At 47.2% G+C, this 22,909-nt stretch overlaps 2 protein-coding genes and 2 non-coding genes across 4 annotated transcripts; 2 read left to right on the top strand and 2 right to left on the bottom strand.

The window, feature by feature from the left end:
- The first annotated feature begins 8,880 nt into the window (after positions 1-8,880).
- On the top strand, positions 8,881-8,961 carry TRNAL-AAG. The gene has a single exon. It is a non-coding gene; the product is annotated as a tRNA-Leu (tRNA).
- A 506-nt stretch (positions 8,962-9,467) lies between these two features.
- On the bottom strand, positions 9,468-10,672 carry LOC119359157. Its single transcript, XM_037625471.1, has one exon. The coding sequence runs from the start codon at positions 10,587-10,589 to the stop codon at positions 9,567-9,569; it is 1,023 nt and encodes a 340-aa protein (XP_037481368.1). The 5' UTR covers positions 10,590-10,672; the 3' UTR covers positions 9,468-9,566.
- Positions 10,673-12,509: 1,837 nt separating this feature from the next.
- On the top strand, positions 12,510-12,590 carry TRNAL-AAG. The gene has a single exon. It is a non-coding gene; the product is annotated as a tRNA-Leu (tRNA).
- Positions 12,591-19,963: 7,373 nt separating this feature from the next.
- On the bottom strand, positions 19,964-21,518 carry LOC119353769. Its single transcript, XM_037620445.1, has one exon. It carries the CDS (start codon positions 21,305-21,307, stop codon positions 20,204-20,206), a length of 1,104 nt encoding a protein of 367 aa, XP_037476342.1. The 5' UTR covers positions 21,308-21,518; the 3' UTR covers positions 19,964-20,203.
- Positions 21,519-22,909: the final 1,391 nt, after the last annotated feature.

Consider the following 22,909-nt stretch of genomic DNA (forward strand, 5'->3'; position numbering starts at 1 on the left):
CCTTTGGGCTGCTGAAAATTGGCCTTTGGTCCCGGTTGGTGGCACCAACCGGGACTAAAGAGGGGCATTAGTCCTGGTTGGTTTCACGAACCGGGACTAGTGCTCTGGCTATATAAGCCAACACTTGTGAAATTCTCGATTCAGTTCGATCGATCTCCTCGTCCTCTCCTCCGACGATGCCGCCAGGCTGCTCCTCGTCCTCGTTGCCGCCGAGCCCTCCGGACCACGTCGTCACCTCCCTGAGCCCGCGCCGTCCTTGTCGCCGGCATCCCTGAGCCCGCCGCCCTCGTCCCCGTCGCCGCGTGCCTCCCCGAGCCCGCCTCCTTGTCCCCGTCACCGCGTGCTGCCCCGAGGCTGCTGTCCCCATCACCGCATGCCGCCCCGAGCCCGCCGTCCTCATCGCCGGACTCCAGCCGTCGCCGCCCCCCTTAAAGTGAGCCCCCCTCTCGAGTGCCACTCTTGCGCCCGAGCGCCCCTTGCTCCGCCCCTGCTCCATGGTCGCCGCCGGCCCCGATGCATTGAAGAGCAGAAGGAGAGGAGAAATAGAGGAGAGGAGAAGTGGAGCAGCAGCAACGCGCTGTCCACTTTTCTGAATTTTTTGGAATTTCTGAATTTTTTTGTCCATATAGAAGGTGTTTGATGAAATGCTAGATGGCTTTGGGCATTTTTGGAATTTTAAAAAAAAAATTGTGGTGAGTTACTGATGCAAGACAAAGGCGATGGCAAAATTTCAGAATTTTTGGAGAGGTTTAGAATAGGTTTTCAACAAGTTATTTGAATCCGATTCAAATTTCATTTGAATGAAATTTGAAAATGTTGAACTATGGATCAGAAGGTTTTTGGTGAAATGGATTGTGGGTACTGTCATGAAGTTGGAGTAATTTTTTTGGTTGTAAAAGAGTTAGGAAAATTTAGAATATGCTAAATATGTCAAAAATGTTTTTTTCATATGATGTTTTTTTTCATATATGTATTCATTTTCTTATTTAGGTTGTTAATTAGTAGATATCGATTTTAGGTTAGTGTAGAGGAAAAAGTAAAATAAGGATAAGGAAGAAAAGAGGAAGAAGAAGAAGAAGAAAAGGAAGGAGTGGAAAAAGGAAAATAAGAAGAGGAAGACTTCTTTTTTTTCTTCGATCTTCTCCTCTATTCCTTTCTTCTTCTTCTCCTCTATTTTCTTCTTCGATCTTTTTTCCTCTTCTTACATGAGGGTGGGGGGTCGATATACCCCCTCTCTGATAACTTCGACATGGGGGGGTCACCAAGGGTTCGAGGGGCGAGGGTCGGAAACTATAGGGTAGAGGTTCAAGGGTCACCGAGGGTTCGAGGGGCGAGGGTCGGGAACTAGGGTAGAGGTTCGATATATACCCCCTCCCGAACTTTGTACCAAAAAGCAAATTATCCTATTTGGAAGGCCTTCCAAATAACGATATTTGGAAGGTTCTTGCTGAACTTTGTACCAAGAAGCGAATTATCCTATCTAGGACTCCGTTCCAAAATAACTTTGGAGAGCTTCATACCATCATGCACCTGTTACTTTCGCCTAATGATGAAGACATGGTTTTGTTGAATCCTTTGACACTAGGCAACCTCCCGACCCCTCGGCGATCCTCTCGAACATGAGAGGAAGAAGAGGATAAAAAAATAAGAGGAAGAAGAAAAAAAAGAGGAGAAGAAAGAATAGAGGAGTTCTTCTCCTCTATTCTTTCTTCTCCTCTTTTTTTCTTCTTCTTCCTCTTTTTTTATCGGGAACGAGGGTCGTCGAGGGACATATAGATGTAGTGTCATCGTTGTCGATATATACCCCCTCCCGATAGCTTCAACACGTGGGGGGTCGATATTACCCCCTCCTTGAAGCGTTCTTGAGGCCACCCCAAACCCTTGAAGCGTTGTCGAGGCCACCCCAAACCCTAGAGAAGCAGCGTCGAGGCCACTAATTAATATATATGATTCCTTACTATGATTAGGTAGCTAGTTCTACGTTTGGCACTAATATATCCATCTGTCATGTTTGAATAATAATTGTCATGTTGTAAATATTTGTAGAAACTATGGACACCGCCCAAGACGAAGGAAAAGAAGCGTTGTTGAGGGACATAATCGCAGAAGGAAGTGATGCCGTCTCGTTGTTTCTCAACGACACCGATGGTCTGGAAGGAGAGGGTGAAGAAGCTGGCTACGGTGACCTAATGCCGGTGCAAGAAGAAGAACATGAGGACGGCTCCGGTGACCTAATGCCGATGCAAGAAGGAGACCATGATGACGGCTCCGGTGACCGAACCGAGTCCGGCCAGGTATATATATTAGTTAAGCCTGTGCTGACTAGCTGATTGATGCATTCATTGTTTTGGTATGTACACATATTAATTAAGTCTTTGTTCTTTTTTCTAGCCCTCCGGATCGAGCACAACTTCGGTAAAGAGACGAGGCCCGAAGAAAAAGTTGAGCTCGGATGAAAAGTTTGAGATCATAGCAATCGCGCCCGACGGCCAACCGATTGAACCCATCCGAACAAAGAACGCATTTGTTGCTCAGTGCGGGGTTCTGGTTAGGGACAAGATCCCGATAAGCATCCAGCAATGGTTTAAGCCGGCTACAGAAGACCCTGAGGTGTCTTATGTCAATGATATGCAGAAAAATGATCTTTGGACTGAGCTGAAGTCAAATTTCACCCTACCGCCAGAGGATAATCCAGAGAACCCAGTTAAAGAGCGATTAATCAAGTATTTTGCTCTTAAGAGGATGGCAGAACTATTCAGGAGGTGGAAGAAAGAGCTGAATAAGTTTGTCGAAAATAATGAGACACCAGAACTCAAGGGCAGATATGAGAAGATCAGAGATCACTGGCCCGCATTTGTGGCCCACAAGACATCGGAAAAGAGTAAGAAGATGTCGGCGACAAACAAGCAAAATGTTGCGAAGAAGAAGCTTCACCATCGCACGGGGTCAGGTGGCTACCTCGTAGCCCGGCCTAAGTGGGCCAAGACTGAGAATGATCTGGTTGATAAAGGGATCGAACCAGAGACAATTAGCTGGCCAGACCATTGCTGGACTTGGTTCTTCGGGGCTGGCGGAACCTTGGACCCTGTAACAGGGAAGTGCATTTGGACGAACGATCAAATGGACATACCAGTCAGGAAGCTTAAGCAGTATATCGAAGCAGCGCAACAAGGGAAGTTCTTTCCAGACAGAGAGAACGACGAGCTCACAATGGCCCTCGGGAATCCTGAGCACCCTGGACGGACATGAGGCACGCCAGGCTCCATTCCGTGGAAGGTTGGGTTTCCGAACGCAGGCGGTTACAAATCCCATGAGAGGAGGAAAAAAGTGCAGCAGACCCAAATGCAGGCGCTGCAAGCAAGGGTAGACGTGATAGAGGAACGAGAAGCAAATCGCAGCAAACGTACTACCGAAGCTTCCCCCGAAGCTACCCCGCCATCTCAGCGCAGAAGCAGCGTGGCTTTCACCGAGCTGCTTCAGCCGGAGCATGCCTTGATGGCTCCTGCCAGCTATCCCGTGGATGCTATCACGGAGTCTCAAAATTGCCACCTTATGACGCAATGGATGAATTTGAAGGTCAAGGCGGCTGTTGGCTCTGTTTATCCTACTGAACCCGGCGCAACTTTTCACTGCCGGCCGATTCCAGAAGGATATGCTAGGGTGATGGTGGATGAAATAACGGAGGGATTTGAGGACCTCCAGCTTGAGCACCCTACCGGTGAAGGGGAAACTCGGCTGGGGTCTGCTCTGAAGACTCCATGCCTATGGCGGAAGGAGCTCATCAACCTTCCGAACTGGACGCCTCCGCCTCCTCCTCCTCCTCCTCCGGCGAGTCAGGGCACTCCGCCTCCTCCACCGCCTCCTCCTCCGGCGAGTGACGATCAGGGCCCTCGGCCGGCTCCTTCTCCGGCGCGTGGCGACACTCCGCCTCCTTCTCCGCCTGCGCCGACGCGCCCGAGCAGCCAGCCTCCTCCTTCTCCGCCTCGTCAGCAAGGGCGGAAGAGACCTGCCGCCGCTCCAGCTGCTCCGGCGCGTCGTAGTCCTTCTCCTCTGCCTCGTAAGCAAGTAAAGAAGACAATCGCTCCGTCTGCTCGGTCGGTGTCTAGCAGTACAACCAGAGGCGCGAGGACATACAAATTCGGTCCTTCTCTGAAGACTCCAGAGAAGTTACCATATGAGAGGATCCCGGAGGAGAACGCCGAGATCGCGCGAACCGAAGTGGATGACTGGTTTCAAGGGTTGAGAGCAAAGAGACATCCACCTCCGGAGGAGAAGGTAGATCCGGTGAAAGTGAAGCGCACTCTGGCTGCCCTGGCAAAACCACCCAAGTCTCCACCGAAAGGCAACTATGAGCGCATTATTGCAAAGACATGGGTCGAAGCGGAGCGGTCGGGAAGTACAGTCAGTGATCAAAGGCTGAAAGAACGACGAGCAGCTGGGAAACAAATTGCCCAGCTCGGCGAACAAGCGAAGCAATCGTGCCCCCCCTCAAGATGCCTAGCGACATCGTCGATCCGAGGATGGTGCCCGTTTATGGCAATGTTGACGATTACCTGCTCGGCGATGTACATTATGATACCATGGAGGTGCAGATACACAGATACGAGTACGGGAAGCCTCTCGTCAAAGATGAAAAATCTTTAACAACGATGATGCGAAGATTACATGATTGGTACTTGAAAATCTGCAAAGAGTCTGGGGGGAGGAGTACTTTGTATGCGAGAGTTAAACCGGAGCATGACCTCGTTGGAATTGAACTATTGCCTATTCCATTTGAGGAGTTCTATCAGTTTTTCAATCAATTGGCCCTCGATAAAACAACGATCACCTGCTATTGTCTGTAAGTACTACTACTTATGTCATTAAGTCTCTCTATATAGCTCATCTCTTTCATTGCATGTATTTATAATTATCCTCACTATATTATGCAGAATGAAGATCGCCGAATTGAAGAAAAGACAAATCGGTGATATTGGGTTCATTAACACATATCTCATAGATGCAACTGAGGTTCAACATCGTCCCGGAGATACCGAGGCCAACTTGCTACGATCATTCAAAAAAAATGAAAACAAAGATATAATACTCTTTCCTTACAACTTCAAGTGAGTGTTACTGTCTTGTGCATATTCGGTTTCCCTTATATATTAGTCCAGGTTATAGTAATGTAATTGATGAGTTATGCATGCGTGTGCAGTTTCCACTATATTCTCCTAGAGATTAGGCTTGAGCAGGGAGTAGTAACCGTCTTGGACTCTAAACGAAAAGATCCCCAGGAGTATGCGAACATGACTGAAATCCTCAAGAAGTAAGTTAAATCGATCATTATCCACCATATCAGTAACTTTATTCATTTCCTGATATCAAGTAATTGTTTTCTTTGTCCGGCAGGGTTTGGAGAAAATTCACCAGAAAAGTTTCGGGACTGCCGAAGGAGCTGGAATTTAGACACCCGAAAGTAAGTACTATAGTAGCATGTTCCGCGCATCTCCTAGTGATTCAAGCGCTAGTTTCATCAATATCATTTAGCATTCTTACTTATCAGTTTGATTGACCTCTATTTCTTGTAAAGTGGTTGTGGCAGGAAAAAGAGAATGATTTCTGTGGATACTACGTCTGCGAGTCCATCCGCCACACGACCTGTGAGCGGGGCGGGTACTCTGACGAACAATATGAAGTACGTAAATAACAACATTCACAATTTTATTTTATTACCATCATTTGTATTGAGTTTCATTCATTCATATATATATGTATTGACCCCCTTCTTCAAATTAGATGTTTCGGAAGCGGGATGAAATCCTAGCACCAGCTCGCATGCGAGCAATTCAAGAGGAATTGGCGGCATTCTTTCTTGACCAAGTAATCGCTGAAGACGGAGAATACTATGTGGACCATGAGTCCGTATGATTATATTTGTAAGAGATAATTATTGTATATACGTAGCCGGTAATGTCGGATAGATATACGAGAACTTGTTGTTCGACCAATCTCTCAGAGAAGGAGAGGTGGTCGATATCACTTCTCTCTGTATGCATATATGTTCATGACGATCTTCTGTTTCCTTCGTTTGCTTACTAGCTAACTAGTGTGTCTAGTCCTCTCTATACGTATGTATAGTACGTAGCGTCGACCAAGCACGGACGTAAGAGAGGACACTTCTCTTTATTAATTATAGCTAGCTAACACAATATATGAAACACCTAAATTAACCCCCCAAAACCCCCAACCCCCCCCCCCCTTCAAAAAAACAAAAACCCCAGCCACAGAAATGCTGACGCGTGGATGCCTATTGGTCCCGGTTGGTGCCACCAACCGGGACCAAAGGGTCTCCTGCCTGGGCTCTGCGCACTGCCCACGTGGAGGCCCATCAGTCCCGGTTCTGGATTGAACCGGGACTAAAGGTACAGGGCATTAGTACCGACACTTTAGTCCCGGTTCAGGAACCGGGACTAAAGGCCCTTACGAACCGGGACTATAGGCCCTTTTTCTACCAGTGCTAGGTTTAATACCAAAAAGACCTCGCAGCCAAACCGAACATTTAAGACCTGAGGTCCCAACCAGGACGCTTGTCGGGTATGGGCACCCATCAGTCTGACGTGCTCCTCAACCAGGACGCCTGCCGGATATGAGGTCGCCGCAGCCACCTGCCACCAATCCATATTCAAAGTTGTACTGGTGCATCTACCTTGCCCGGTCTAGCTGCCGCCGACGCCACCACGACGCCAGACAGCGTCGACCTCCTGCGCGTGTCCATCACCACACATCTGACGCCAAGTCTTCGCTGCTCCATGCTGCCAAGAGCCGCCGCCATGAATATGTAGAAAGAAACACCGCTCCAACGAAGAAGCCATCCAATGGTCCCTCAAGCCTGAGTGCATCTCCAAGAATGCCGCCCCAAGGGGGTAACGACACATGAATGCCACCGTCATCCGATCAACTGATCTAAGGTTTCCCCCGGAGGTATTGGGTGAGTTTGGGATTTGTACCTCGATGATGCCTTCATGATGGAAACGGTGATAGGGCATCATCATCACCGGCTCCGGCCAACGACCGAAGATCAAGTTTCACTCAGATTCGTTCCAAGAAATCCACCCGACAACCTGTGCATTGTCTCGACCGCCTTCAAAGCCCCAGATCTAGCCACCTAGATCCGGCGACCAACCGTAACAGCAATGTCACCATAGGAGCCCTGGCACACCGGCCACTGCCTGGATGCGCCACCACTGAAATCTGGGAGGAGGACTCCCACCCCACCTCGCCAAACCGCGAGAGCCGCCGGGATGGATCCCGCACGCTCGTCACCGTCTCTGATCAGAACCAATCCGTGGCAAAACCAAGAGATCGCCGACCCAGATCCGCCTTGGATATGGACTGCACTACGCCATGCTGCCGTGGGAAGCCCGAGCTTCATCCGCCGTCATGTTATCATGCATGGAAGTGAACTATTACATACTCCCTCTGTAAATTAATAAGAGCGCCTAGCACATTAAAATAGTAATCTAAACGCTCTTATATTAGTTTACGAAGGGAATACTATACAACACAAAGCAAAAAAGCTTATTGAGTGCAATGTTTCGTGCCAAAACGGGCATACGCAATTTCAAAAAAAAAAACGGGCATACGCGAGGTGAGGAGGGTGCTTTGCGGTTGCCACATTTATTCGTGGGCATCGCATGCTCACAAGTGCACATGGCATACCGCGTTGAGAGGCCTTGCTCCGGGCCTTCGTCGAAATTTATAGGCTGCCGAGGCCTCTTGACGTCCAGTGCCCAAGTAATTCCTTTCTTGGCTCCTGGTCCTGGGTGTTTCGAAGCCATGCGTCTTTGCTCATCTTGATACATGACACTGTAGGACAAATGTGGCTATGGCCACCGCCACACACTAGTTCATCTCTCGCTCTCGCCCCACACTATTTCTTACAACTTCACTAGCCCTAATGCCCTGCATATCACCATCTATTATGAAAGTACGTACCAATTATGGAGGCCATATCAGTAAAATCATCTCTCTGACGAAAAGCTTGTAAGCAGTTCCAGATGTTGCCGTCATTTCAGCAATTCTAGTTACAACTGCACTGCCCTTCAGCCCAAAAGGATGGTAACGTATATCCAGTTGCTCCAATGACATGGACTTGACGAGAAAAGACCTGGTTTTCCAAAATCATTTGCTTTTACCAACCACCCCAAGGAAATTGCTTTTCATAATCCACCGGTGATGTTTCCCACGAACACAAACACCACTCCTACAAACCCTTGTCTACACATCCCACAAGCTTGGCCGCTGGACTGGCCCTGGTTAACTTGGAGCACTTTTCAAACTAATAATAATGTACGTGCAATGCATGTTTATATTAGGTAGGATATTAGTTGCACGTTATATTAGGTAAGATGTATATGTTGCACGTTGGTATTTGGTAAGATATCAATTACTTTTTCGTGGGATGATAGGATATTAATTACATGGCAGATTTCAAGGGATAGTGTTGAGTCAAAACGTGTTTATAACTAATGGCAGTGATGGATAATTAGAACGTTAAACGTGTTTGATGCTCAACATTAGATCGATTTGAACCACTAGATAACATCATTTGACGGTCGAGATAATTTGGATCTGTCTATCTGAGTCTTTTTATATTGGTATAGATATAGATATAGATAAATATAGATATATGCAAACTTCTCTTCCCACACTCTTACAGAATAACTCTTCGGTACGGTAGATCGTAGTTTTTCTCTCTAGTTTACGACTATGGTTTTCCCTTAGCCATTGATGTAGTTTCATTGTCTTGTCAGGCATAGAGGGTTGTGGCCTGATGGGAGTAGTTACCTGGGATCATGTGCTGTATTGTATACCGACACGTGGCAATTAAACAAAAATGATCAGATGGCCGAGTTGGTCTAAGGCGCCAGATTAAGGCTCTGGTCCGAAAGGGCGTGGGTTCAAATCCCACTCTGGTCAATATTATCCTTTTTTACTAAAGAAAACAGAGACATACAGTATTTTTTTCCCCATGTAAATCATCACAGATATGCATTGACCGGCTAAATCGAATTGCCACGATTTACTTCTGCTTTTGCTTTATGCAAGGATCAGACAGCTCACATTACAGCAAGAAAGGTTCAGATATTTCGGGTCCATGCCGTTCAGTCTTGAACAAAGATGCATAACGAGGCAGAAGACTGCGGAGGCGCCTGTCACATGCTGCAGCAATATAATATGCTGAGCTAAACACATACTACTCGATCATGCGCACACCACAACCATAATTCTACAGCATTATTCACACTACTACTAGTGCAGATAAACTTAACCAGCTAAGTTGGCAGTGGTTAGATGGACAGTGGTATCCTCAACCCATCAGGGTTTAAATCCTGGTGCTCGCATTTATTCTGGATTTATTACGTTCCCGTCGACTACGAAGCGCCTACGGTAACTTCGTAAAATCTCAAAATGATATGCCAGCTCAGTCTCTCGAAGGTGCTCATAGGGATAGGGTGTGCGTGTGTGCGTTCATAGGGGTGAGTGTATGCGCGTTTATATGAGCGCTTGCGTCTGTACTGTGTTCAAAAAAAAATTAAGTTGGCCTTCTTGTTCTTCCTGTTCAGTGCATCCTGAAGAAGAAACGCGACATGAAAGCCCACGATGCTCACCACGGCGATGGGTACCATTGTCCAGGCCGGGATGCAGGAGTGCAGCCAGCCGAGATAGCCGCCGGACGGCTTGCACGTAGCAGCCGGCTCGTCGCCGCCATCCAGCTTCTGTCGCAGGTGGCTCGGCAGCAGCACGGCGTCGACGACGTACACGGCGAGGGGGGCCTCTTCGGACACCGTCTTTGTCACCCTGACCCAAGCGCGGCTCCCGCACGACGGCCACAACCACACCGTGTCCCCGTCGTCGCGGAGCGTGATGGCGTGGCTCTTGTTGGTGGCCGCGTCGGTGGCCAGCGAGCTCAACGACACCCAGTCGAAGGCCTGGAACAGCTTCCTGCCGTAGGTGGTTGCCGCGCCGTGGTACAGCAGGACGGCGAGCCGGTCGTCGGCGCCGAGGCCTCGGAACTTGGGCTCGAACTCGGAGAGGGCCTTGTCTTCGGGGCAGAATACGGTGAGACCGCCACCGCCCGCGACGCGCTCCCAGAAGAGCTGGCTCGCGTTCCCCGTCTTGGCGACGAGGCGGGCGAAGCGGCCGCAGCCGCCGCCCGTGGAGATGACGTCCGTGAACGCCCGCTCCTCCTGCGCGTCGGACGCGTGCACATGGCCCGACTCATCGATGCCACCGAAAAGCGCCTCGTCGTCGTCCGTGGCGACATCGGCCATGAACACCGGCTCCTCCGGCGCGTCGGACGCGTGCCCACGGCCCGAGTCGTCGATGCCTCGGAACTCAACCCGGGGTACTTCGGCCGGCTCGTCGTCGTGCGTGGAGATATCGGCGATGAGCACCGGCTCCTCCGCAGCGACGGACGCGCGCCCACGGCCCGGGTCGTCGATGGCTCGGAGCTCAAGCGGGGGCAGCCCCACCTCGTCCTCGCCGCCCGCTGCAGCACCCCCAGAGACGACGAGCAGAAGAAGGTGCAGAAAAGGTGCGGCCATCGCGCCGGCACGACTGCACCAAGAGAGCGCGAGAGAGGGGAGTTGCTGAGTGGCTACTGGCAGACTGGCCGCGAGGCTGGTAGGTTGCTGACTTGCAGTGCGGTGTAGGGGGTGTGGCCGAGAGGATGGAGTATTTATATACGGTGACGGAGGCTGTGAGGCATAGGAATTGCGAGGAAGGAGCTCCATGGTCCGGAAGGGAGTGAGCAAGAAAGGAATAAAGGCAAGGTTACGTGTCGGTCGCCCATAGGGTAGAGAAGCTCTACCGCCAAGCGCGTTTTGGGAACGTATCTAGTTATTTTTGTTTTGAATTCTTTTTGTTATTTTTGTATCTCACATAATGTTTCAAATTTTGTTTTGAATTCTTTTTACAACATACATTATTGTTGTGTCAGTGCTCATTTTTTTTAAATATTTAATATGCTAAGGAAACCGGTGCACCGATAGCACCAATTGCCCAGAGATACATCCCAGCGCGTTTTGTCTTCCTCGTAACTGCATGCCATCGCCACTACGAGTGATTGAAGTCAGCACAACAATTGTGTCGGTGTGTCTTGGTATAATTAAGGTTACTCCTGTTTTTAGGTTTAGGAAACGTGAAATGACTAATATTGTTCCTTCCTAAGGTCGATCGGCACACCGCGATGCATCGATGGCCACAATAGTTTCCCACGCGACATCACCAACAGGTGCGTGTTTTTTCAGTTCCACTCGGAACTCGAGCGGAACCTTTGGCAGGGGATCATAAAATGGGAAGGAATTAAACACACAAATCTAAAGGCTTGTTGAATGCAATGTCGTGCGAGATTACACGGGAGCATGTGTAGATGGTACTGCATACGCGAGATGAGTAGGGTTTTTCCTTGCTGCCTGCCATTATCACATGGCACCGCGGGCTCACATGATAACATCTTTATCGTTCGCCGAGGTCTTTCCCTGTTTGGCTATTTATCTGGGCTTTACGTTGGCATATGTATGTTGCCGATTAATTACAAGTGCATATATATAGCCGGTGACTGTGATAGTGAGGCTGTGACACCGATGCCCCAATCACTTGTTCACCTTTTACATCAACCACTACAATCGATCCGCGTCTACATATAAACCGTCTGTGCACGGCGAGCATGCAGGTGTGGCTGTGTAATGCATATACTACCAGCATTGCAACCAATGCAAAGTATGTTTGGGAACTAGGAGTTCATCAGAGAAAGAACATCAAACTAAACTCTGTTGATACTTCAGAAAGGAGGCACGGCAATTTCGCAGCAAATTCCATACCGCTTTTGCAACACAAAGCAAAACTCCCTGCATACGGACACGGAGATAGATTCACGCGCTCCGTTCATTTCAGCTTTGTGCAAATGTGGCAAACATGGGTTGCTGGTCACAGCTAACAAATGATCCTTAGTAGCAAATGGAGACGCTCCTGTACTAGCTTTCACCTCGTGCCTTCGCAGTTAAGCCATCGATCGACTTCCACACACATGTGAAATCCCAAGTTTGGAAAAATGTTTTGCACTATATTACTCACCTCCAGCTCCTCCGGTGCCATGAACCGATGAGAAAAGAGCGGTTTTCTAGAATCCACTGTCAACATCTCTGTAGTAATGTTTCCCTCAAACACAAACAACACTCCACAAGCTAGCTGCTGATCATGCCCTGCTGATTTCCTCCCTGACTATCCTACTAGCAGTTGCAAACCAACATCCGACAAGTTTAGCCACTGGACTGGACCTGGTTAGCATGGAGCACTTTTTAGACGCGTGCAAATTTCACCTCCTACACTGTAATTTTTCTCTTTAGTTTACGGCTAATGGTTTTCCCTTAGCCGTCAATGGTACTATAGTAGTTTTAGTGTTAGGTGTAGAGGTTTGTGGCCTGATGGCAGTTTAGGAAGGACACGTGGAAAATGAATAAAATGATCAGATGGCCGAGTTGGTCTAAGGCGCCAGATTAAGGCTCTGGTCCGAAAGGGCGTGGGTTCAAATCCCACTCTGGTCAATATTATCCTTTTTGATCAAGATTTAACAGAGAAATAAGAGACACACAGTTTTTTTTTTTCTATCGAAATCAACCGTGCGTCGATCGATGCATCCGAGACATGCATCGACGAGCTATTAAATCAAGTGCGCACGATTTACTTCTGCTTCATACAAGGATCAAACTGCTCTCACATTAGCGTTGAACCCACACAGGGTTAAGATATTACGGAAAATGAAAAGAGAAATGTTCGGATAGCACACCTACACTACAGCAGAAAAGCAATTCTCAGTCTTGATTTTTTGAACAAAGCTGCATAACCAAACACAAGAGGGGGGAATGAACCTGCGGAGGCGCCTGAACAAAGATGCATTCAAGGAAGAAGGTTCAGCAAATGAAGAAGAAGCAAGCATTTGATTAGCTACTGCTTACAAGGATCAGGGTTAAGATATTACGGAAAATGGAAAGAGAAATGTTCGGATAGCACACCTACACTACAGCAGAAAAGCAATTCTCAGTCTTGATTTTTTGAACAAAGCTGCATAACCAAACACAAGAGGGGGGAATGAACCTGCGGAGGCGCCTGAACAAAGATGCATTCAAGGAAGAAGGTTCAGCAAATGAAGAAGAAGCAAGCATTTGATTAGCTACTGCTTACAAGGATCAGGCCACTCACACACTACCGCAGAGTAATTCCTACTACGCCTGAGGCTGCAGAGGCGCGGGAGCTTGGCGCAACCGGGAGCAGACGACGCAGAGCAGCCCGACAGCCGACGCCGCGGCGAGAGCCCCACCGGCACATGCCGTCCGGTCGGCGGCGAGCTGGTACGACGCGCACACGGGCGTGGCGACGAGGTCCGCGATTAGCGCGGAGGACGCCGCTCCGACGGCGAGCAACGCGAGCAGCCACTCGAGCGCGGTCAGGACGACCAGGAGCTTGACGTCGGCCGGCGGGGGCGGCGGCTGCTGCTGCTCATACTTGAGCCAGCACGACTCGGCCAGCAGCAGGAACGCACCAACTGGGACGCCCACCAGCAGCAGCGTCATGCATAACCTCCTGAAAAATTCGAATAATTTGTCATGACGAGAGCCAGCCGTCGATCCATCAGCGAAACTACATAGTAGAAAGATTATACGATGGAAATGTGCTTAACTGGTGTGGGTCCTCGAGCGTGAACTGGATCACCCCTGGGACGCAGTCCTCCGCGAGGACGGCCAAGACAAACGCCGTGATGTCGAGGGCGAGGCTGCCGCCGCTGCACACGACGATGAGCCACCCTGCAGCAGCCATATGAACGAACCAACCTAGCTGGAAGCGAGTGTGAGACGGCGAGCCCTACACTTTTCCACCCTTGCTTGCAGTCTTGGTTACAAGTTGTGGGCAGGCACATGGATCGCTTGGCTGTGTCGAGCCATCTTGAAGCCCAGGGTGCTGAGGTGTTTCCTTTCTTGGCTCCTGGGTGTTTTCAAGCCATGCACCTCTGCTCATCTTGATCCGGTATAGATGACAACATAGAGGTAAATACACCGATGGTGCTTGAACTTGTTACGGATGTGCAGTTTAGTGCCTGAACTTGTAAAATACATTGAACTGGTTTCATAACTTGGCATGGACGTGCATATATGGTTTAAATGATGTTTGTATACATCCGCGACGCTGATGAGGCGCGCCAACATGGAATGGCACCCGAGGTGTGTGGCCTGTTTTTTTTTGCAGAAACCCCTTCGGAATTATTTTTCATACAATAAGGCCCTTGTAGAGAAACTGACAAATTTTTTGCTTCGTGATGATTCATAACCTTGCGCTACAATTATTTTTCGTACTATAATTATAAAATAATAAAAAACTAGCGATGTGGTGGTTACAAAAGGGAGATCTACTAGTCAAGTGCATGCTGGGCTAGCCAATAGACCACTTCACATTTGCTGCTCCATGATGATTCATAACCTTTATAAACTAGGTGGAACAACATAAATAAATGGATTTTTTGCGAAGTATAAATAAAAGAAATTTAATGAACCAACAAAAATAGTACCAACTATGTGACTCGAACATCCGACCAAAGCTTATGGACCAGGCACGGATGCCATTCCAACCAACGAGTTCTCATGTATCAAAAGTACAAGTAATCTTTATGACTGTCTAACAAACATAATTTCAAAAGAATGCAAAAATCTTCATGTCATTTAAAAAATCACATGTTATTTTAAAACATACTCATTCAATTGAAAATATTTATGAATGATAAACATGTTTATATGATTCAAGTATTATTCATATGAGGATCCGCAATCTAAGGGCGCGCTAGACTTGTAATTTTTTTAGAAAACACACGGTTTTTACTTAAAGCATTAGCACATTTATAAACTACGTGAATATTTTATTCAGAATGTGGAAATTTTAAAATTATATGAGAATTTATTTACATATATGAACATTTGTAAAACTACTATAATATTTTATTAAAATGCAAACATTTTTTCAGATTATAAGATATAATCTTGATTCATAATTTTATTATGTGTTTTTTTTAAATTATTGCATTGGTATTTTATGAAATTATGTGAACTTTTTAATGTAATTTGTTTTAAATATATGTCTATTGTTTGTAACAAATGATTATAATTTACATATTTTTACAAAATTTTGAAATAAAAAACTGAGCCACGCTATGGTCTAGTTTAGCGAGAGGGGCTTGTTATGTTATAAACCTAAATTTATCATTTTTACCATTCGATGTCGTCAGTTGGAGTGGTATATATGTGCGTCGGCTATATAGCCCCTGGTTGTAGGTTCAAATCAATGGGGCTAAATTTTTAAATTTATGTTGTTCAGCTTTATATATGTATAGTGTATGAATCCTTTTATGATGCTAAATTTAAGCCGGCCTACTGGCTAGCCACACTCACCTGCGCGCGTCAGGTTGCTGTTTTGAACCCCGTACCCATTTTTAATTATTAATATATTTTTTATAATTTATCATTGCAAGGAAAAAAATCTAGAGGGTTCTCCGGAAAAAAACAGGCCACACACCCTGTCCCTGACAGTGAGTCCCATGCCATGATGGTGCGATTGTCAACGTCGTGGATGTATAGAAACAATATTTGAACCGTATATGCACGTCTATGCCAAGTTACGGAACCAGTTCAATGTATTTTGCAAGTTCGGACATTAAAGTGCACATTCGTGGCAAGTTCAAGCACCAGTGCTGTATTTACCTCGACAACATACATAATGGTTAATGGGCGAGGTAAATACACTAGGAGTCATTGAACTTGCACGCGACACTAAGTTTGATGCATAAACTTGTAAAATACGTGTTTCTGGTCATTGAACTTGCACGGGCGTTCCTATACGGTCACATTTTACGTACGCAGACATATCCATGGCCTACTTTTTTTTCGAGACATGTATCCATGGCCTACATGGCATGCCAGGGCTCGCTGTGGGCCGCTCTCACAAGGTAGATTTGCATAAAAGTTTTTATTTATTAAGCTCCTAAAATAAAATGATAAAAAATAAGGAGATGACGGGTTTTGAACACGTGGACTGCCACCACCAGGATTGTGTGGACAACCACCATACCGGATGATCATTCAAGTTTGGAAATCACTACTAGTTTATATATCATATAAACACATACCGATTTTTTTTTAAAGAAATGCAACCTGAAGAAAGAGCGCAACGTGGCTCGACCATGTGATCTCATGCTCAATGTTAACTAAGATTACCATCAGGCTACTATAACAGAAAATGTTCAGAAGAGATAAACATTTTTCATGTTTTTATTCCTTCTTGTTCTATGTAAGAACACAACTTATATTCTTGTGTTTCTGATATTTAAAAATGATTATGTGTTACACAAAAGGTACATGACATTTAAAAGAATGTAAAATATTGTAAAACATATGTGTCTAATTACAAAAACATAAGTTGCATTTAATATTTTTTTCATGCATTTTAGAAAAAAAAATCATAACAATTTTAAAAATATTTATACAATGTACAAAAATATTCATGTAGTTTACAAAATGTTTGGTACGATCCAAAAATGTTTAACATGTATTTCGAAAAAGATTCTGAAACTCGTATTTGATAAAATCTTAATCATATGTTTAAAAAATATTAAACATGTATAAAAATGTTTTAAGATTATACTGGAAAAATAGACACAAGAAAATATTTTAAAAATGCTAATCATGTGTTTGGAAAATGTTAAACATAATTAAACTTTTATGTTCTGACGTGTATGTATTTCCTGTATACAATTAAAAACATTTTTATACACATTCAATATACTTTTAAACATATTATTAACATTTTCTAAAATACAAGTTTTGAAGCTTTTTTTAAAATACTACATGTTAAATATTTTTGCATTGTACGAAACATTTTTCAGCTATGAAAACATGTTTGTACATTGTATGCACATTTTTAAAAATGTCATATTCAGTTTTTTGAAATGTGTGAACATTTTTAAAATGCAACGTATGTTTTTTAAGTCCATAAAATTTTACAATGTTTAAACAATTTTAAAAATGTCACGTATCTTTTTTTGTAACATATAAACATTTTTTAAATGTCACAAACACAAGAATATAAAGTTGTTTTCTTACATAGAACAAGAAGGAATAACAACATGAAAAATGTTTATCCCTTCTATACATGTTGTGTTGTTGTAACCCGGTGGTAATCTTAGTCAACGTTGTCCATGAGGTTAGATAGTCGAGACATGGTGCTCCATTTTTTTGGGTTACATTTCCTTTTAAATTTAATTTCGGTCCGTGTTTATATGATATATAGCAGATGTTGATAGCTTTGTTCAAGTGTAAATGATCATTGTTCTGGTGGTTGTCCACACGCCCCAACCAGCGGCAGGTCTTGAGTTCAAAACCCCATTGTCCCTTGCTATTTAATAATTTTATTTTATGGGCTTATTAATACATAAATAAGAGAAAATAAGGGCTTTTCGGTCCGTATTTACATGAAATGTGACCGTATATGAACGTCCGTGCAAGTTCGATGACTAGAAACACGTATTTTGCAAGTTTGTGCACCAAACTGCACATTGCCTGCAAATTCTATGACTCCCGGTGTATTTACCTCTTAATGGGCTGGACTAGCCCGTAGAACAAATCTAGCTATGACCACTGCCGTGTGCCGTCTTTGTTCTCACCTTTCGCTATTGTTTCTGCCATGCCCACTATATAATTTGTGAGCTGCACACGGTTTAATTGTGTGAAGATATGGCAGTCAATGTCAGTTATTACCTTGTTCATCGTTTTGGCTCGTTGATATTTCTGAAGCACGGCAACGGCTCCGCAGTTTCCTTTACCACGAAGCAAAGCCGTGGAGGCCGATTCATATATTTTTACCTTTGTGCAGCCAGCGTCCCATGCAAGCAACACGATTTTTTCAGAAAAGTTTGAGGCTGATTCATTATTTCATTTTTCTCTAGAAATTCTGCACAATGATCGAGTGACAATTTTCAGATTTCCTCGGTGAAGTGATCCACCACTAGGCATGGACACTTAGAATCTACGGTAGCGAATGAACTTCTGTTAGCTCAATCTATGATAAAATGGTGACCAGATGTTTCAGAGTTAGAAGAGAGCATCAAACATATAATAAACAGGGGGAACTGAGTCCGTGGATTTGCCTCCTCACTGCACTTGTACCCTCCCCCACCCCACAATTTGTCATGGATCAACGGCTGGCTCTGGCCGGTGGCGACTATGTGTACCTCGGCTCTAACTAGTAGATAGGAATTAGGATTTTAATCCTCAAAGGAGCGGCGCTCGGGCGGATGACGACGCTTAATCTTCGAGGTTCGTCTTTCAGGCTTTGATCCTCTTTGACTTCGCTCATCGGGGTGTATTAGACAGAGTTCCGGTGTAAATTTTCATCGGCTCTTAAGGACGACGAGTTTAGGGTTTCTCACTGTGTGTATGAGACGGCCAGATTTTATGTCAATTTCTTCGATCAATTCAAGGGTTCAACGGTGACCGTTCTGGTTCCCAGACGTTGGTCTAAGGGGCTCGTGCACGAAGACTTCTCGCATGTCATTGGCAAGGTCATACCGGCGAGGCCGCCACATCACCACATATCCGTTCCGGTGCCGATCTTGCCGCCTTCATACACTGGCACCTACATTAGCCGTGCATGCGACCTCCTCTTCCTTTGCTCGGCCACCTTCTCATGCCACCAAGCCGGCCCTCGCTTGCACCTAGATGGCAAGGAAATGAGCACCTGCCTCTTCGGCCATCGCCAGATCTAGAAATTGTTGGGTGGGGGAGGGTAGAGAGAATATCATAGGTAGGTGGACGGAGGCCAAAATTTTGTATTGGGTAGGTAGGAAATGGGGACCACGACGTCTCATATCTGCTCTTTCCTTACATGATACTTGCGACACACAAAAATCTAAATACAACGCTCTAGATGAGATGAGTAACGGTGAATCTTTCTCGATAGACAATGTACACTTTAGAAAATACTTACTTGAGGTGAATGAATAGATTAGAGGAGAATGCATCTGGTGCACGCGTAGTTGCAGTGCAACCGGTGCATCAACGACCGATGAAGATGTCCGGAAAAAAAATTATGACATACTCATAATATACACTATAGTGTCAGAAATAACTCAAGTCCAACTTGACAAACAAAATCAGTAATTTAGGATTGATCATGTCTATGGCGCGAAATTCGTAGCCCAACTTCAAATAACTATTATTCATAGCATGATTTGACCTTCTTCCTTTTTTTTTTTGCTTGAGTTGTAGGTTGGATTTGAATCTGACATTTTACTACGGGGCAACTATATGTACGTGATAATTTCTTTTAAAAACTTTTACAGTCTATCCACGGATGGCGATACCATAGGAGAAGGTATGGGCGGCCGCCCAGGTAGTTGTGTGATGTGATCGTTGAGCCCCTACCCGAACCCCGATTCATTTTGGACGAGGAGACGGTGATAGGTCCTTGTATCAGGGACGAGAGGAGACCAACAACGTGAAGGTCCTGGAAAACCGTCCATTTAAATGGGCTAGCACTTGAGCGAAAAACAACCTAGAGGCCAATCGAGCGTCTAAGTAACCTAACCATTCCACGACCCTGTTTCTAGTATTTCATGTGTTTTGGAGGTTACATCACATAGGTTTGGAGAATCTTAAACTACTTTTAACCATTACTTAGATTAACTTTTGAGTGCATCTTTTTTCGGGGGGAAAAAGACTTTTGAGTGCATCTAGTAGCTTTGTATTTGAATTTTATGAGGTTTGATTGAGGGGACTTGCATTTGTGCATTCAAATTTGGATCCGTGACCGAGTGTATTGTCACAGTGTGGTGCACTGGTTCTCGAGAAGAGGCCAGATGGACACGCACATGCAAGCTCCATTTCTAGGGAGAAAACGTCAAAGACGACGTAAATGCCACACTAAATCATGCTACGCAAATTAAGCTGTAGCACATGAACCAAACACAGGAACTCACACGTACTTAACTCCGGCAGAAGAGTACGTGCCATGCCACGTACGACAGGCGATCGATCGACATGCTTCAGCAATATATATGCTGAGCTAAACACCACAACCATAATTCTAGAGCATTATTCACTACTAGTGTAACCAGATAAACTTAACCAGATAAATTGGCCTTGTTGCTCATCTTGTCGACTGCATCATGAAGAAGAAACCCGGCCAGGAAGCCCGCGATGCTCGCCACGGCCATGACTATCACTTCCCAGACCGGGATGCAGCAGTGCAGCCAGCCGAAATAGCCACCGGACGGCTCGCACGCAGCAGCCGGCCCGTCGCCGCCATCCAGCTTCTGTCGCAGGTAGTTCGGCAGCAGCACGGCGTCGACGACGTAGACGGCGAGGGGAGCTTCTTCGGACACCGTCTTGGTCACCCTGGCCCCAGCGCCACTCCTGCACGACGGCCACAGCCACACCGTGTCCCCGTCGTCGCGGACGGTGATGGCGTGGCTCTTGTTGGTGGCCGCGTCGGTGGCCAGCGAGCTCACCGACACCCAGTCGAACGCCTGGAACAACTTCCTGCCGTAGGTGGTCGCCGCGCCGTGGTACAGCAGGACGGCGAGCCGGTCGTCGGCGCCGAGGCTTCGGAACTTCGGCTCGAACTCGGCCAGGGCTTTGTCTTCGGGGCAGAACACCGTGAGGCCGCCGGCGCCCGCGGCGCGCTCCCAGAAGAGCTGGGTCGCGTTCCCCGTCTCGGCGACGAGGCGGGCGAAGTGGTCGCAGGCGCCGCCCGTGGAGATAACGTCCGTGAACGCCCGCTCCTCCGGCGCGTCGGATGCGCGCCCATGGCCGGAGTCGTCGATGCCTCGGAACTCGAGCCCGGGCGCTTCGTCGTCGTCCATGAGCACAGGCTCCTCGTCTATGCCCGAGCCGTCGATGCCCCGGAACTTGAGCCGGGGCGCTTCGCCCGGCTCGTCGTCGAGGTGGGCCATGAACACCGGCTCGTCCGGCGCGTCGGACGCGTGCCCACGGCCTGAGTCGTCGATGCCTCGGAACTCAAGCCGGGGAGCTTCGCCCGCCTCGTCGTCGTGCGTGGAGATCTCGGGCATGAACTCCGGCTCCTCCAGCGCGAAGGGCCCGTGCCTACGGCCCGGGTCGTCGATGCCTCGGAGCGCGAGCCGGGTCAGCCCTGCCTCGCCGTCGCCGCCCGCTGCAGCGCCTCCAGAAACGACGAGCAGAAGAACGAGCAGAAAAGGTGCGGCCATCGCGGCTGCCACACCTTTCTCCCAAGAGAGCGCGAGGGAGGGGAGTTGCTGAGTGCCTTCTGGCTATGGCTGGTAGTTGCAGTGCAGTGCAGGGGGTGTGGCCGCGAGGGTGGAGTATTTATACACGGTGAAGGAGGCGGTCAGGCATAGGAATGGCGAGGTAGGAGCTCCATGGTCCGGAACGGAGCGAGGAAGGAAGGACTAAAGACGAGGGCTCTATACGTGTCGATCGCCCATAGGGTAGGGGGATATGGAAGCGAGCAAGGCAGAGCCCTACCCAAGCGCGTTTCATCTTCCTCGTAACTTGATGCCGTCCAGCCGTCGATCGCCACAACAACTTTGTCGGTGTGTCTTGATACAAGGTTACTTTAGGGTTTTCGGTTTTGGGTTTAGGAAACGACGTTATTCCTTCCTAATTAAGATCGAACAGCACATTGTGATGCCTCGATTGCCACAATAGTGCACACGACATCACAAATGTTACTTCCATGCCCTCTACGTAGGAGCGCTAACAATGCGTGCATGGACTGCATTGACCTGTAAAGTGTAAATGAAATGAGATGTGCGTGCCAGCGACGCATGGAGAACATTTGGATGCAACGCGCGGCTTCTCACAGGCGTAACCGGAAGCAGAAAAGCTATGTTGAATGCGACGTCCCGGCCGGGAGATAACACGGAAGCAGGTACATGGTGGTGGATGGTGCGCCATTATCTCATGCCAAAACGGGCTATGGAAGATGAGGAGGGCGTTTATTCGCTGCTGCCAAGGTCACATCACATGCCACCGCGTGCTCACATGATCACAGTATCGCATCCTTGCTCCGCGGTGAGTTCTTTCCTTGCTTGGCTCTGGGGCCGATTCATTACATGAGCATATATAGCATGTGACACCGATGCCTCCAACCACTCGTTCACACCTTTTACTTCAATCACTAGTACACCACAGCTACAATTAATCCACGTCTATAAACCGTCTTTGCGCCGCACGCATGTAGGTGTAGCTGTGTAAAACATACTAAGCGTGGGAGCAATATCTCGTTCTGGAAAAAAGAGCATCGAATTTGGACTCTACAACCACGCACACGGCAATTACTCGGCAGCTTCTTGACAACTTACCACAAGGCAGAGCAAAGCTCCCTGCATATGAAGGTAGATCCATGTGCTCAATTGTTTCAACTTTAGGCAAATACGGCAGACTTGGATTGCTGGTCACAAGTTACAAACGAGGGAGACGTTCATGTACTGGGTTTCGCTTCGTACCTTCATTGTTAAGTGATCAATCGACTTTCACACATATATAAAATCCTAGGGACCGACTAAAAGGCAGGTACCCAAAATACATCGAGTGTCGGTTACTTCTTTTCTGTCCGTCGGATATTCATCCAACGGCTCACAGGCCGTCTTCCACCTTCTTCCTCCCACGATATGATCCACCTCTTTTCTGCAGCCGCCGGCCTACCCTGCCCCATCCGCCTGCCTCCACCCCTGCGGCCGGCAGGCACTGCCGTGCACCGCCGGCCTACCCTGCCCCATCCGCCTGCCTCCACCCCCGCGGTCGGCAGGCACCGTCGTGCACCGCCTCGCTACCCCGCCCTCCACTCA

Source organism: Triticum dicoccoides, chromosome 2A (assembly GCF_002162155.2).
Source record: "Triticum dicoccoides isolate Atlit2015 ecotype Zavitan chromosome 2A, WEW_v2.0, whole genome shotgun sequence".
NCBI classification, from domain to species: Eukaryota; Viridiplantae; Streptophyta; class Magnoliopsida; order Poales; family Poaceae; genus Triticum; species Triticum dicoccoides.

Coding starts and splice junctions, on each gene's coding strand:
- LOC119353769 (XM_037620445.1), bottom strand. CDS start 21,307: ATGGCCGCACCTTTTCTGCTCGTTCTTCTGCTCGTCGTTTCTGGAGGC.
- LOC119359157 (XM_037625471.1), bottom strand. CDS start 10,589: ATGGCCGCACCTTTTCTGCACCTTCTTCTGCTCGTCGTCTCTGGGGGT.